The 16,607-nt window shown below is 36.1% G+C and overlaps 2 protein-coding genes across 2 annotated transcripts; one reads left to right on the top strand and one right to left on the bottom strand.

Moving 5' to 3' along the window:
- Window positions 1-1,834: 1,834 nt before the first annotated feature.
- On the bottom strand, window positions 1,835-9,847 carry LOC146163209 (neuroligin-4, Y-linked-like). The gene is made up of 12 exons (XM_083382989.1): window positions 9,655-9,847; window positions 8,349-8,492; window positions 7,853-8,025; window positions 7,357-7,534; window positions 6,565-6,666; window positions 5,064-5,224; window positions 4,483-4,593; window positions 3,872-4,035; window positions 3,168-3,355; window positions 2,613-2,705; window positions 2,134-2,245; window positions 1,835-1,910 (listed from the first exon to the last, which is right to left on the bottom strand). Exons 1-12 carry the CDS (start codon window positions 9,845-9,847, stop codon window positions 1,835-1,837), a joined length of 1,695 nt encoding a protein of 564 aa, XP_083239115.1.
- Window positions 9,848-13,016: 3,169 nt separating this feature from the next.
- LOC146163208 (F-box/LRR-repeat protein 12-like) lies at window positions 13,017-15,466 on the top strand. Its single transcript, XM_083382532.1, has 4 exons — window positions 13,017-13,161; window positions 13,868-14,105; window positions 14,430-14,638; window positions 15,074-15,466. The coding sequence occupies exons 1-4, from the start codon at window positions 13,064-13,066 to the stop codon at window positions 15,372-15,374; spliced, it is 846 nt and encodes a 281-aa protein (XP_083238658.1). The 5' UTR covers window positions 13,017-13,063; the 3' UTR covers window positions 15,375-15,466.
- Window positions 15,467-16,607: the final 1,141 nt, after the last annotated feature.

The raw sequence follows: 16,607 nt of genomic DNA, 5'->3' as shown, positions 1-16,607 counted from the left end.
AAAACACTATCAAACTTGCAAAATTAAATGTAGGTGTAGGGGTTGGGGACTATACACTTCGTTCTCCTCATTTTTGACATGTTATCCATTTCTTATCTTTTGTGGGATTCAGTCGGTTTACAAAAACAAAAAACGTTGTTTGCGAAAATTTAGCTTAAAAACACCTATTCGAATATGTAATACCCGTGTACCCTTAGTCTTGTAAGATTTTTTGTTTTGGGACATTTTTATTCTCCTCCAAATCCAAAACTTTGGCATCTGTGACTGCTTTTGCTGCTTACTGTTCAGCGATATTGAGCACAGATCGCTGACATACTTTGGTACTTCATGCTGTGGAATATCTAATGGTGGGTTTTTCAACAATTTTGGTGATACTGTCTTGACGTAGATTTTTGACAATTTGTGTAAGATCATATTACCGTTTATTTGTATGACCGTTTATTTAATACAATCTTTAACAAACAACTTACTTATTACAGTTATTAGGCTTATGAACCAATACCAGTAAGGTTTTGATTGCCATGGTAATATGTATTCTTTAGTTGACTCCTAACATAAAAAGAAATGTAGCGATAACTTCATCTTCGTTATTTGGTTTTATATCTCCAACAAATATAGGAAATAACTCAATAGTTCACGACACATCACAAGGTTATTTGATCTCCATTGTGTAATATCGTTCCTCTTTCAAAAAATCATTGAAACAAACACAAGATCACAAACTATACACAAAGAAATAAAACTTAGTGGCGTGAAGTAGTTTGGCAATTATCGTTGTTAAATTTAATTCAGACGAGGTTTAAAGCAGTTAACCTATTGGCCGCGACACAAAATCCGGCCGCTGTTTAAAATAGTTGGATAGTCGATTGCAGTTCACATGGGTAGGTTTATTGATGTTGGCTCTCAGTAGGATTCTCCAAATTTTGAAAATGTCTTCCACCAATTAACAAATTCGAACTTATTTATGCTAATGTCCAAAGCGCTTGCAAAAAGTTCAGCGTAGAAAATTGGGTCGCCAAAGCCTCGCTGTTTTACACTTAGTATTTGGGTCGCCAAGTAAAAAGGTGAAGAAACAGTGATATAAAGCAGCGGTTCTCAAACTTTTTAGCTTACGGACCGGTAAAATTTCAAAACAAATTTTGCGGACCGGTGGACCTTCAAAAATCAAAATCAACCCAAAATTTAATAACGCGAAGTATGCAACTATAACACTTTTTAGCTTTCACACACAACTGGTCTTAAACGAGTTGCAGCCTACATTTAAACAGTTGGGCACAACACTTAAGTAGACCATTATAAAGTCCAAAGTAGACCATTTCTATGTTATGTCACAAAGCTGCAAATTACGGAGCTGGGGAAGTTCTAAATTTGATGGATAAGCCTTTAACATCTTGAATTTTGCAGATATAAAATTGTAATATATTTGGCGGACCGGCAGGAAAGTGGCGGATCGGCGGTTGAGAACCACTGGTATACAGGATACCATTTTGTGAGGTGGCCTCGCATTAGCTTCTCAACCAACACGCCACTGATACAAGTAATTACCGAAAATATTAAATATCTAAAAGTGATTATATTGAACAATGGAGTACTATAACTGAAAAGCGCTAAGGTTTTTACTGTCGTTAAATAATTAATAAATTACTAGTTGCATACCGATTTTTCTAGCTTTAAAGTTAAAGATCAACTAATGTTTACACCTATATTTACAAAGCTAGACCATTTAGCATCATATTAAAGCACATTTTTTACATTTATTACGGTTATATGATCTCATAATATCGATATGGTCACGTGGTCACGTATTGTCACGGCGTGAATAACCACTTAAAGTTCACAATTTATATTCGTGCGAAATTGGATTGTCGTGGCCGCGTTTGTTCTTTTTCTTTTCCTTTTCCAGCTTTTTCCTGTTTCACAACATTAACTGAGTAAATGAAAAATGACAAAACATATAAAAAACATAAAAGATATCCAAAAGTTTCAAGCAACTTTATAAAAAAAAATCGTTCTAAAAAGTGAAAAAAATATATATTTATGTACACAATATTGGTAGAGTGAAACAAGCGGTGTTCGCTTTTAGGTTTTTTTGTGATTTAAAAGCCGCACGAGTGTGACGTCACAAACCCTTACTTTGTTTTGCAGTAGCAGGTGATGGCCACGATGAAAGCGATAAGGAACGCTCCGGTCAAGGAGATGAACACAATGAGAAGAGTCGAGGCCAGTTCGTTGGACATTGTCACACCTAAATTGAAAATGCGATCGGTGTGGCATCTGAACTCTATGTGTGTCTTTTTATGAGTGTGTAAACTGCACGTACACATGCACAGTTACACACAAGGATGTACAAAAGTGCGGTTTTAAGTAGGAATGTCCCATAACATCGGATCGGACCCGACACCTGTTACCAAGTGGTAATACCGGTACTCGTCAATACTATAGGTAAAATCTTAGTTTAAACACATTTAAAGAGTTTGCGGGATAGGCTGGTTAAAAAATACCGAAGCGCCGTTTCGGACCTTTGCACTAATCCAACCGAATATAAAAAACATCAAAAAAGTTCAAGTTTAGCGCAAAGTCTGTGCAGAATTGTAGTAGTAGCATTTTTTTACCCCAAATTTCTCCAACGTTTTCTTCACATTCTTCTTCGTCGGGGACGTCGGTTGTTTCGTCATAATCGATTGTTTCGTTGTCACACGAAAAACCTAAGAAAGTGCAATATTAATATAGCCTATCAACGTCTGCATAAAGCATTTTCCGATCACAGACACCTAAGGGGAGCACATGGTTTGTTGTTACATCAAATATTTAAACTAGGGCGCCAAAACGTTAACACAAATATGTTTGATGTCGGACCGGTGACCCACTAACGTCCCATACCCTCTCCCAAAAGGTTTACGCGTTAGTTTGTCCATTTAGGTCTAGTTTCGATGAATGTAGAACTTAATTTACTCAGACGATCTTATACTGCGGTAGATATTACTGCGTGTATCCCTGCATTGTGTAGTTATTGTTAATTCAATTACACGATAGAATATTCTACTTTCGATATTGTTGCTCGGCAGGTCTTATTGTGTATTCCCGTGTGACTGTGCGTGAATCAAAATGTTTTTATCTGAGTTAAAGAATCTAAAAATAAAATAAAGTTAAAATAACAAACAACCAACCTAGCGTTTTGTGATACTTCATCCAAAAGTCCAACGAACGAGATGTGACGTCATCCGTATCGTTGGAAATATCTGCTCCCGTATCAGGCAAATCTAAGTTGATTTTCAGACGACATTCGTCACCGTTGTTGCTTGTGACGTCATAGGCGGGCCATTCAAGTGTGACGTTTTCGGGTTGGTTTGGATTTCTGTGGAAGTTTTTAAAACTCGTGATGATTAGGGATGTCCGATAATATCGGATCGAAACCGATTCCCGATTCTAAGTGACAGTGTCGCTGCTCGTCCGATTCCAATTTAATATGAGAATGTTGGCTGTGATATGCCATCCAACGTAGAAGTTTTTATTATTTTTATGATATTTACGTAAAACGATTAACTATTACAATTGGTAAACTTTTCCGATTACTATAAGAATAACTCAACTAACAAGAAAACAAGAAAAAAGTGTATAAATTGGAATAAATAACACAATTTTATAACAAAATGCTAAACGAAAACAATTAATTTGTCATTGGAATGAATCACTTAATTCCAAGTCTAGTCAAGTCATCTTACCTAAACGGCTTAAGTGAAGCCAAGTCATTTGAAACAGTGACTAAAGTTTACTTAAGTAAAGTCGTTACAACTATATGCTGCTGACACTTTCTGCTTGTGCCATGAACAAGGTTTAATGAGCTAAATAGTTATTTCAGCCTTGTACTTACCCCGATTTAGCGAAGTTAGTCCAGTACCTTCTGACATCCATACTGAACAAGAGTTGACTATTAACGTAGCCGAACACGTAAGGAAGCTCCTGGCCAAGACCTACGCCATTTGAACTAAACTTGTATTGGAACGTTGAGCACATTTCACACTTTATGGTGCTTATCTAAAATAAACAGGTTAAGTGGTGAATGCTGTAAACAAGTCATTTTCAAATGATGCAAGTGGCAGTTACTTCTTTTGCAAAGAAAAAGAAAACAAACAAAGAAATCCAATTCTATAGTTTTAATTTGGTTTAATTTTTTAGATCTTACGATTTCGGAATCTCAAATTCTAATTTAAATTAAATTTCGGAACAATTAACTTAAATTTGGACCAATTAGCAGCATAGGAATAAATAACACTGCAAGTTGTGTCTTTGCAGTTGGCATGAAGTTTGATTAAAAGCCATAGTGCCCCATAGTGGCATAAACTACTCGGAAATAGACTTTTTTGGCGTGCACACCGCACATACCGAAGAAGCAAAAAAATGACCGCTTTTTGAAAACGCGTCACATCCCGCGAAAGGACGATTTTGGATGGTAAATCGCGATTTTTCGGATTAAAAACTCACTTCTTGCGACCAAGTTCCGAACAGCTGATCAGTGAACAGTGACGTCACAAAACGCGTGGCACCAATTGTTTCTTCATCGGCGGGGAAACCACCGTAAAACTTGAGATAAACCTAGTAAAAAAAACGATTGTAAATTTCTATTGGGTACATTCTGAGTAGAGTCGTCACCCAGCGAAATAAGGTCCTAAAGTAGTTCCATTTTTCTTGACAGATTGTATCAAATTTGGCTAAAATGTCTGGATTTAAGTATGCACAACAAGCTAAAGTTGCAGTTTGACCGAACATTCATTTTTATTAGACATTGTTTGACTGAAGTCACGCATGATTAATCAATGGAAAAGTGTAGTGGTGAAGTCATTAACACGACTGGTTAACTGCAGCAAAAGCCACGTAGACACAATTGTTAGACTGGCGATTGCTCTTCCTCATTCTAAACTTTTATAGTTCACATTGCTTATTTCTTGAAGTTTTTCTTTATATGATACTACACGGCAACCCCTTGGGTCGTGACCCCCAGGTTAAAAACCACTGTTTTAACTTAACAAAAAAGCCTAGACAAGCTCAACGCGATGTTCACTGACCTGTGACATCGTCTCAATCATACTTTCGTTCAAGTTTCCGTAAAGTTCCGGGAAAGCTGAAGTTAGAACTAAAGCTGTGGCGTTTTGAAGCCACTGGGAATTTCCCGTGTTGGAATATCCGACTCCGGCTTTGGCGTTGCTTCCGGCAAGGAGGTTTATGTCTGTGTGAACAAAGAATTTAAAGACAAGGCCTGGCCAAGTAACACGACACAAATGTGGTAGAGACTATGACCAAGTGTTGAAGGGCTAGACAGCATAAGGTATGGCGTAATAGGCTACTAAAGCGTGACGAATCGATTCATAAAAAATGGTAGTAAACTGGCAGTATTTACATTAAGACCAAAAAAAGTTTAGCTTTTGGTAAATTTTAAAATCACGACCCCGGCCAAACCTGGCCAAAGCTGTTACGCTTTACTTGTATCCGTATGTGCTTCCTTTATCGCCTGTCAGTTAAATCCAGAAGGACCAAAGATACCATTAAATGAAGTAAATCATGGTGAGCTGGATTACATATTATTTTATAACACGAACAGATTTTATTTTTATTTTATCTTCACCACAGTTACTCAATTCAGACTACTAACATATTTTAATTAAAATATTGGAGCATAATGGTTGGAGGTTGTAGTAAAACGTAATAAGAATATCAAAGCCCATACAGAAGTAGGTATCATTTTGAACGTTTCGAATAACTCTTTATGCTATGTTGAAAATGAATAAAGAGTTATTCGAAACAAAATGATACCTACTTCTGTAAGGGCTTTGAGATTCTTATTACGTAATATTAAAATAATTTTATTAAAAAGTCACTGAGCGATGAATAATCTACAGCCTTCTGCAAAAAATTTTACATTTTTCCTAATCTAGTTACCGAAAACATGTTCCAACAGAGTTCGGTTCAAATCGAAAACCAATATAATTAAATCTTATCAAAAACTATAACTTAAAAGCTGAAAATTCCTTATGGATCAAGCCACAGTCGCAGATCTAAGGTGATATACTCACGTGAAGTGAAGTTGTTGCTATTTATCAGATCACTTGGAACTCCCGTGATGATTTGTGAATCGATGTGAGGACGCCATTGCCCCTGGATTTAAATAAAACAAAAAATATAAAAAAATATATTCAGAAATTTTACTATAATGGAGAAATCAACGCTTTTGCATCCTTAATATAGTCATATACAAACTTTATATACATTAGATAAATGTAAATTCAGTGGAGTTTAGTTTTTTTTTTAAACTTTTTTCAAAAACATTTGTAGTCAGCAAATTATGACCAAGGTCGTGAGTTCGAACTTCACCATGGCTATATATTTTTCTAACCTGCCCTTTCTTGCATGAAAATCTTCCGACTGATAAGTCTTTCATAATTTAGCAGCATTATAACCTGCTTTTGAATATGTTGCTGTCTGCAAAATACCTTCTGAACCTCAAGTTCACGTTTTGTCGGAGGTTAATTGTCATGTTACTGAATCGTAACTGATTAACTGTTAACAAACTTGCCGTTAATTCGGAAGCCGCCAAGAGTTCGTCAGCTCCCTTGTTAAACGCAACATCGAACCAAAGTTCTTCAGATGTCAAGTTGAGGTGAGCACGAAATTCTGAGATATAAGAAAGCTCCTATTTTTTGTATCGTTACATCTGATAAAACTTAACTGAAATTTAATTCACCACAAAAATCATGATATGCGATCAATTAATAAGAAAACAACAAGTATAGACAAAGAGAGCATCACATCATATCGCCATAAAAAACTCTTCGATATTCTCACAAATATTAACCAGTTTAAAAAGCTTTACAGGTGGGCCATTAGTAGTTTGTATATTTTAAAATCCTAATAATCACAGATACGAGATGAGCCGGATTTTCTTTATTTTGTTATTTTATCACTCTCTTTGCCAGTGCTTTTCTAAAAGGTTTTCGATATTTAGGAAATATTTCGTTAATAAGTTTACCAATTTTCATGGTGTATCGTTATATCTTTATATCAGTGATTTGACTTGGAGATGACTTGCTCTAATAAAGACCTGGCTGGGACCAGATTGGGCAGATAGCGACCCACAATGGGACTCGGCTTGTAAGGAATTAAAATATTTGACTTTCATTTATTTTGTATGGCATATTATAGTGTATTGTCGACTACTCATTGTAAAGTTAGCCTGTTCAGCTTAAGGTTGCAGAATAGGAAAACGGAAGAGGCCAGAGATGTATGTTCTGGCCTTGGCTACAGACAGGACAGTAACATACCTCAACTGGTTCCAGTAGTTAGTTTTCATTAAAACAAACTTACCTTCACTTTGGTCGACCGCCCTTGCCTCGGTCCACACGGCGTCGTTGTATGACGCGCTTTGTACAATCGCGTTGCTAAACAATGGGTTGTTCTCTGCCGACAACACGTGGAGATGAACCGACGACGCGCCGGCCCCTTCTCCGAATAAAGTTACCCGGTCAGGATCGCCACCAAACGGCTGAAAATTTAAATTTTTAGGCGTGTTTGTGGCATTGTTTTTAACACGTTACTTTGAAACGATTGAATTATAAGAATGGTCAACCTAAGTCTAATCAGGTTATTTGTCAAAAATTACTGAAGTGGTCAAGTTTTTTTGTTTTTTTTTAAATATCAGTTTGCTCATAACATACATTCAAAAAAATTATGACAACATGTACTAAAACAATGCTACTTAGTCTTACTGTGTCACAGCCGACAACAAATTTTCTCATTTTTGTTTGGTTGCTTATTGCTGTTTACTTTTCGTTTTGAAAATAAATACAGGCCTTTTTTCCACCTTTATATTATTTCTTATCCACTCTAGCGCCATCGTCTGGTCTTGCAGCCCGAAGTTTCCCGCCGAATTTTCTCCTCCATCTGTGAGAAAGCCAAACGCCCCCAAGCGGTAGTTTATCGTCACAACTATGACGTCATTCTCTTCGGCCAGTTTTGTTCCTTTGTAGACCGAACCTGTGTAAGAATAAAGTTTACTTTTAATATAGTAACCTTGGCCCCTGATTATAATTTGTTTTTGCGCCAAATTGTATTTATTACCAGCAAATATTTTAATAAAAAGTTGTACTTAAGTATGTAAAAAACAATATTAAAAAAATAATATACCTTATATTAAATGAAGAAAAAAGTAAAAACTCATTTTTTTGCGTTGGTATAAAAAAGCGTCTACACAGCGTCACAATAAAATAAGTAGTAACAAAAAGTGGCCTTAAGTTGTCAACCACTATTTTAAACACTTCAGTATGGCTTAGAAATGTTAAACAATAAAGTTTTCTGACTTGTTCCGCTCATGAAATCTCCTCCGTGAATGAACATCATAACCGGCCGTAAGGTTTCATTATTATCTGCCTTTTGATTATCTGGAGCGAAGATGTTAAGGAACAGGCAATCTTCACTGGGGGTCGTAAACATCGTTAGATATGCTGAAAATTAGCAAAAAAAACTTGAAGTTTTTGCAGAACACTTTTACTTTTGTGGCACTAAAAAACGTGTGGCTTTTATAAAATCATCGAAATTAGCATGCGAGAACATAAAATTATTATTAATAATTAAGTAGAATTGCACATTTTGCTGGAAACGCTGCAACACCGTCAAACAACAGTGGAGTTTAAATATTTTTACAAATAAAAATAGTGTAAAAATTTAGTGTTGTTATTATTACGTGAAAACAATGCTGTTGTGCAAGTTTGATGTAGGCCTAATCCCGGTACATTAGCTGTGGCTTGGTTAATATATCTTTATAAAACAAAACGGCTGTTATTTGAAACAAAATCAGATAAAATTCAGGTCCAGTTTCTTTTTTGCGCAACTTGAGGACATTGCAAATGAGAAGAAAAAGCACATCAGCAGCAAAGAACCTTACGTTTGTCGAGTCGAGCTGCCCAAAGTTTAAAGTCAGAAATTTTTTTTTATAGCCAACGTTTTAAAATCCAAAAAAATCGCCCGTTGTAATATTTCAATTAATTCCAGTTGCACTCGAGTCAATATTTTCAAAAGACGTGACCAAATCAATTACAATAATCATATTTTTTTGCAAAAGAGTCGTCCGAACCTAGGGTGGTGCTCGTTCGGGGTGTTATCGCTGCCGATCCGATGTCAAAATAATATACAAATTTCAGCCATAAATTGTGATCAAACGCAGTGAATTTTAAAAAGAAAATTTTTCAAAAATAGTAGATTAACAACTATAGCCGTAATTGAACTTATTCACGCTAAATCAAATTTCGACCAAATAATCTGGAAAAATTACTTTGAATGTATAATTTCATCTTTTTGCCTAATTGAGCATAGTAATGACGTCATTTGGTATCGTATCAGATCGTGATGCTTTTTGTCCAGATCGGATATTGGAACAACCTATACAAACTACGGTAACACTTTGAAAAGGCCGATCATTTGACACAGTATAAAAACATCTTAGATACTAGTTAATGTGCTGAACATATTAAAACCGAAACTAACATCCTTACTTTGCACAGAGAATTGTTTTAACGTTTAGAATACCTCTTTATGATAAAGAAAATATAAGCTACTTCTTTATGGGCTTTGATATCCTCACTATCTAAAGCTGATCAAGCGACCTACTGTCGTCAGTCGTTGTGTCAGGAGAGTTGGTAGCGATCAAAATACTCCGAGAAAGTTTCTCCTCGTTTTGCATACACGAGGCGCCGAATCTCGTGAATAGTGTGGTGGTGTTTAGGGGGGTCGCCGCCAGGGGGGGTCGAAAGCGGTTTGGGCCGACCGGAGCCTCGGCGTAGGGTATTCCCAGGAACTCCATGACCCCTCCTTCATACTGAAAAATTAAAATGTTTTAATTGCTGTAAGAAACTATTAAAAATGTTGCAAGTTAGTATTTACCGGCGTTACAAATTTTATCCCAAGTAAAAATGTTATAATATTTTAATTTTGTTAATATATAAGAGCAAAGAAGTGTAAAAGCATATAGCAACTTTTTTTCTCATTATATTCGGCGTAGTTTGAATTTTTACATTACAAAAAAGAATTTACCCTCACCGTTTGCTATTTTATTTATTGGCGTTAAAAGAAATGTCACTTAAGCCTTTCAAAAAATAACTTAACAATTTTAAGATTTGTATTGCTCTGTTAAATAGGTTTCACTCTGTTTTGTAATCAACAACAAAATTTGGAAGTAAAAAACTATTTTTATTTTGTTGTGCATTGTATTTCCAACCGAGCAATTTAATCCATTCCGTGCCTTATTTCAAAACGTATTTTTTATGTTTTTTATCAACGATAAAAAACATAACTAAAATGATAAATTCGATACCTTTATAACGTGTAATAATAAATTGTGTTACCTCTCCTTGGAAAAACCCAATGGTTACTCTCTGTGCAAAAACATCATGGGCGAAATAAATCAGCAACAAAAAGATTTTACAGTTTAAAAACAACATGTCTGTAAGCTGTAAGAGTTCGTCCTGGCTCAACTGAATTAAAAGAACCATAAAGTAGGTTAGATTTCGCAAAACGCCCCAAAGTTATAAGTCAATCTGGGATCAGGTCAGGCTTCATTTAACAAAAGTTTTACGAACACGCAGGTTTGATTAATGCTTGGTTTTCATTGCCGTTAAGAGATCCCAACTATTTCAAGTATGTTAACATAACCATTGTTGCTAAAACGAACTTATTTTGAGTAAGTTTATATTTACGAAGTCTGTTTTAATTAGGTTGCATTTAAGGAGATATTTTATGTCCTTCAGAACGCCGCATGTATACAGATTGCTAAAAATCTCTTTTAGAGCCAATTGGAGTTGGATGTTATGGCTACAAAATTCGTTCATTGGGATATTTACCATTTAGGCGTAATGCAAGTTGGCATATTATTGGCCAATGTGGACGGACTGAAATCGAAACAGCTGCTTTTAAAAATGTTAAAAATTGTTTCCTAAAATATGTTAAAAATTTGTTTCATGCTATTAGAAAAATGTTGCATACGCAGATTACACTTAAATTTTGTTCAACATCTTTTGGTTTAAGATTTATAGATGCCCCCTCTATTTAAACATGTTACTCAATTCCTCTGATTACAGTTTGATTTATCAGTTCTTAAATGTGAGTATACTACTATGCAGTTTAATACATTCAAGTCCAATGCCAAATCTATGTTTGACTTATCTTTTACAAAACAGCGGTTCACACATTAATGTAAAATTCACGCCGTTTAAACCAAAAGAAAAACCTCAAAATTCCGTAACCTAAACGTGTACAACAAGCACAAGCTAACATCTCGGTCGCACCAATATTCGGGGTCTTTCCGCGACAGGTACCCCGTTCACTCCAAGCAACTCAACTAAGACACGTTCGTCCTCTCCGTAAAAGACCACACCCAAACTGAAGAAAGTAGCCTCCGTAGATGACGCGCGTGACTGTTCTTTAACCCAGAGAAACGCACGCGTTACAAGGTGTACGCAAACATTATCGCTTGTACCGTTTATGCTCCGCGCGTAAACGAAGGGGTAGCGACCCCTGCTAATGCTGACGAATCAATGGCCCCACTGTTACGACACACAGAGATGGAACGCGGTTGGCCTGGCAACGGACTTTCAAAGGATGCTGTAAGGGCGGTGAGAAGAAGGACTGTGACGCAATAAAGGCGTGTTAAGTTGGTTAAAAGAAAATGTTGATTTATTTACAATTTTGCAATGTGTTCTTGTCATAACGAAACACCTGTTTTCCCAAATCGAAAGTTATTATAGTTTAACGCAGTGTTTCTTAACCTTTTTTACTTGGGGGCGCACCTAGAGACGTATGAAAACGTGGCGGAGCACTTTACATGCGAAGCGCGTGCGAAATTTTTGAGGTGTATCAATATTTCTCTTAGATTGCTTGCATTTTTATATTATATGGGTTTTATAGTTGCATATCTTTAAAGGGACTTCCAGCCTTTGAGAATATAAACGTATTTTTGCCCGTTAAAATCTTATTCCGATTAATTTTGGACTGATTTCGACATGTGTTTTCCTTTCGTTCGCGGCGCACCAAGCAGCCTTCCATGGCGCACCAGAGCGCCGCGGCGCACCGGTTGAGAAACGCTGGTTTAACGTGTTACAGTGCAACTTATAACAAAGTCTTTTTTGCCTTACACTTGAATGTATTTATGCTGATTTTCCTTTGTATATTTGTAAAGGAGACTGATTTATGGCGTAACGTTTTAGGTTTGTTTTTGCAACCTCAAACAAAGTAGGCTACGGGATTCTTCCATGTGTAGCATTAGCTCGTGCTCCGTTTTGTAAAACAAAGTAAACAGATTTTACATGAAAAGACGTGATATCATTCATTAAAGACACTGTTTCTCAACCTTTTATCGCGACGACCCTAGTGTTATGCGTAAATAAAACAGCGAAGCTTTGGCGGCGCAATTTTCTTCACTGAACTTTTGTAAGCAAATAAGGCATAATACATTACCACCATGGTACTTAAGATGAGCAATGTGTCCATATTGCTTCCACGATCAATAAACCTAACCTGGTGAAATATTGCAGTCGACGAGCCAAGTAAATCAAAAGGCAGTTATGTCTATAAATGTGAAAGAAGCAGGGTGGTATTTTGTCTGCAAGGATGTGACTCTTTGCGGTGAAAGCGCAACAAATTTTTGGATGTACAATTTTACATTGTTTACGGTTTTGAGGCAAAGCAAAGCGTTTGATGAAAATTCACAAAATTAAGTGGATTGTAAATATTTATTTTAAAAATATTGCATAGTGATGTTTAGAGCAATGAATTCTATCTACATTTTGAATATCAATTGTTTAAATTATAGTTTGCCCGTATAAAAACCTAAAAAGTAACAAATAATAAAACTATTTTATTTACAAATAGTTGCTTTGGGCATAAATACTTTCCACTGATTACGACACGGTTGACTGCACACACCTTTATAACTGGGTCGTTTTAAGTTTTTTCTCTTAAGCAATTTTTATTTTTGTTCGTTTAGGTTTTTAATATTTTTTCGTTTTTTTAACTAACTAGCACAATGCAAGAGGAGGCAACAAATATACACTACGTTCCTGATCAGGTTTTGCTGCAAATATTTGGTCATTTTCACGTACGGGAGCTGCTTGTTTTAACAAGGTAAGTACTAAAAGTTTGTGAAACCTGATTGGAGTGTTTTAATTTTCCAAGTAACTAGTTGAAGATATATTTAAAGCTGGCGGGTAAATAATAAGATTAAAGTTTAAATAGTACATGCAAAACTTCGTGTTGTGTTTATCTTGAAATTGCAGAATTTAATTTTGCATTAAGTGTAATTAGGGGTAACACTAATTTACGGAATGATGAATGGTCGGAATGGTCGGAACGCTCACAGTATTATTATTAAATATAATAACACTTGAGACCCACCTTCACCCAAACGCTAACCCCCACCCTAACTCAAATATTGTGCGTCGGTTTAATAATTGTTTTAACGGGGTAACACTTAAATTAGTGACCGTTCCGACCATTCATCATTCCGTAAATTAGTATTACCCGTAATTAGGACATCAACATTAATCTAGGAAGTACATTTTCCTTGTGAAATTGTGGCCTGTATTCTGTCCTGCTAGACACATTTGTATGGCTGTTTTGGGGACTACGGGTGTTCTAAAAAACTTTTTTTATTGGCCAACTTTTCATTACCATGGTTTTAAATCTTTTTAACAAGGGCCTTGTGTCAGTATGTCTATGACCCCATTTGGGAGGTATAAGAAATCTCTATGATATCTCGCGGGTGCATTTTTTAAGAAATCTGGGTGATAGGTTACAGTGGTCTATGACTACAATATTTTTTTATTTCAAGAGTTTGCAAGCACTGGCAGAAACTTGTGTCGGAGAAATGGTTATGGAAGAAAGTTGTATTTTCACCGGAGCCAATTAAGAAGGTCCAACTTGGTAAAATCGTGCGCAGGTACTTCACAAGGTCGACACGCTCTGTTGACATTTGTGGAACACTGCGGGTCCGCAAATCCCCCTACGCTATTTCCAACAAGGTGCTGAACAATATCACAGAAAAAAGTCCAAACCTTGCAACTTTTAAGGTTTGTTTAATGGTCAATGTAATTGGTGATTTAACTAAAACATTTTGCCATGTCTGTTAAAATAATAAGATTGGAAATGTCTGCTGGGTTTTTGTCAGTTTGGTTGAGAAAACAATATGACATTTATTTTACTCATATTTTTCACAATAAAAAAATAACCCTTACTTTCGGATTTTGTACCATGCGAAGGAATAAAAATGTTGTTGAAGGCTTTAAAAGATTAAACATTATTTGGATTGCTTGTAATGCCAACATTTTATTTATTTATTTGCTTTATACATTATTGTAAGGAACTGTATAAGAGTCTTATTATGTTTCCTCTAGCTTGAAGATGAGAGCCTTAGTGATGTGAATCTGCAGTTGCTTCCATCCAGCCTCCACCACCTTTCCTTCACAAAGTGTGAAATTCCACTTTCCAGTCTGGAACAATGTTCCAACAAGTTTTCACATCTTAAATCGCTCCTTTTTCGAAGATGCCCTTGCTTGAATGACAAACACATAAGAGCCTTTGGCAGATTAGAGAATTTGGAAAGGTTAGTTTTCTTATGTTTTGTAGTAGTAAGGCTGAAACTCCTCATGAATTTGTTTAGTTCAAGTATCTAAAAATAAAAACAAAAAATGGTCAAATTGAAACATTCAAAAGTATTTTTTGTCGGCTATGTTAAGTAAAGTTATTACATTTACTGTTTAAAAATAAAAATTGCCCTATTCAATCCGCAAGTCCTAAAAGTAATTTTGTTTAAAAGGACTAAGCGAAGTCATTTCGTTTATAAAAAACAAAGTCATTGACTTAAGTCATTACAACACCGGCTTTTGTTTTTTAACCGGTCGCTGTGTAATAACATTATTGTGTTTTTAGCTTTGATTCCTACCGAAATTCTGTTCTACTGTTTCAATTATGTTGACTGCTTAAATCATACTGCTTTTTTCTGTATAAAGCCAGCTTCAACTTTGCTTTTGCTTTGCAGCCTTGAAATCTACGGAAGCTACCGAATTGACCAGGACGCCATCCGACTCATCGCCAACAACTTCCCAAACCTTCACACGCTGGTCCTGATCGGCTGCGCGATGTGTAACGACCAATCCTGTCTGGAAATAGCCACAAAACTTACAAAACTGAGGTCCCTAGAAATCGAGGAATGGACTGGTATGACGCATACCGGAATCGACTTTCTACAACGACACGCCAAGCTCAAATTCTTGAGCGTTAAGTGTCAACAAATCAACAACGGAAACTTGATTATACACGGCTCGCGACTGCATTTATGACACCACATAACGCTTTTGCTTTTATCGCTTGTTTTTATTTGATTTTGCGTCGTCGGCGCCACCTTTTCGCACTAACGTTTCATATTTTACTTTTTTTCTGTTTCGCAAGATCGGGTAAAACCCCATCATCGTGAATACATATTTAAGAAACCTTTATATTTTATTCTGGCTACACTGCCCATATTAGACCGTGATAACACCTTAAGTGGCGATACTATTGCCCATTTACGCCCTGTAGGTTTGGGGTGAGCATTTGATAGGATCCAGAATTTTTATGAAGCACAATGGAAATTTTCAGGGTCTGCTTATAAAGTTTTTATTAGCGTGAACACCAGTTGTAACTGCTGCGCGAATGTGCAGCTGAAATGCAGTCAATCGCGCTAAGCGCAAAAAAAAGGTTGGTTAGATTGGCAAAGTTTTCACTATAAAACGATGCGAAACGCATTGGGCGTATAAAAGATACCGATATTGTTCGAATTTACGGCACATAAATGTCTGATTTAACAGATTGTACTTTGTAGAGCTTTTTGAATCGCACGGTGGGACGTGCCATAGTAGACATAGCCCCATGTAGATTCGTGAAACAGACAAAAACATTTTAATCGGATAGTATTTCGCGCAAAAAAGGTTGTATTAACATTTAGTAAAGTTTGAGAAAATACACTTTTTCGTTTAGTACCACTAATAATAAAATACAATAACAGTTGTATTGTTTACAGCAGGGGCCGGCAACCTACGGCCCGCGGCCCGCCGATGTAATTCATCCGGCCCGCCGGCTTTGACAAATTAGGCACGAGTCTATTTCACATACTTTTTTACTATTTTGACTACGTAAGTGCGAAAAATTTTAGCGCTTAGCGCGAATCATCATTCTTCGTCCGGTTTGTTTACGTTTTGATGCGGTCTTTTCAACTAGATCTGCGACATATATTTTTTTAACATTTATTTACGCCAATGTAATAAAACTTGCAAGAAATTTAAAAGAAATACCGGTACACCAAAAAAAAGATGGCGCTTGATTGGCTCGCCAGTTGTTACTTGATTTAAAAAGCTTAACCAACACTGAGCTAGATTAACTTTAAATGTTATCGCGTTCCCTCAAAGCATTTTATTACACTTTTCATTAGTAGTTTGGATGACGACGTGTTAAACGTTTTTTTTTCGCACTTGGCGCCAATACTTTACTGCCTCCTTTAATGTAATTAAACACGTTTTTAATTGCAAAAACGATCA

Source organism: Ascidiella aspersa, chromosome 2 (assembly GCF_963924565.1).
Source record: "Ascidiella aspersa chromosome 2, kaAscAspe10.2, whole genome shotgun sequence".
In the NCBI taxonomy this organism is placed as follows: Eukaryota; Metazoa; Chordata; class Ascidiacea; order Phlebobranchia; family Ascidiidae; genus Ascidiella; species Ascidiella aspersa.
The sequence above is the reverse complement of the archived record's forward strand: the minus strand, read 5'-3'. Positions and strand labels throughout refer to the sequence as shown.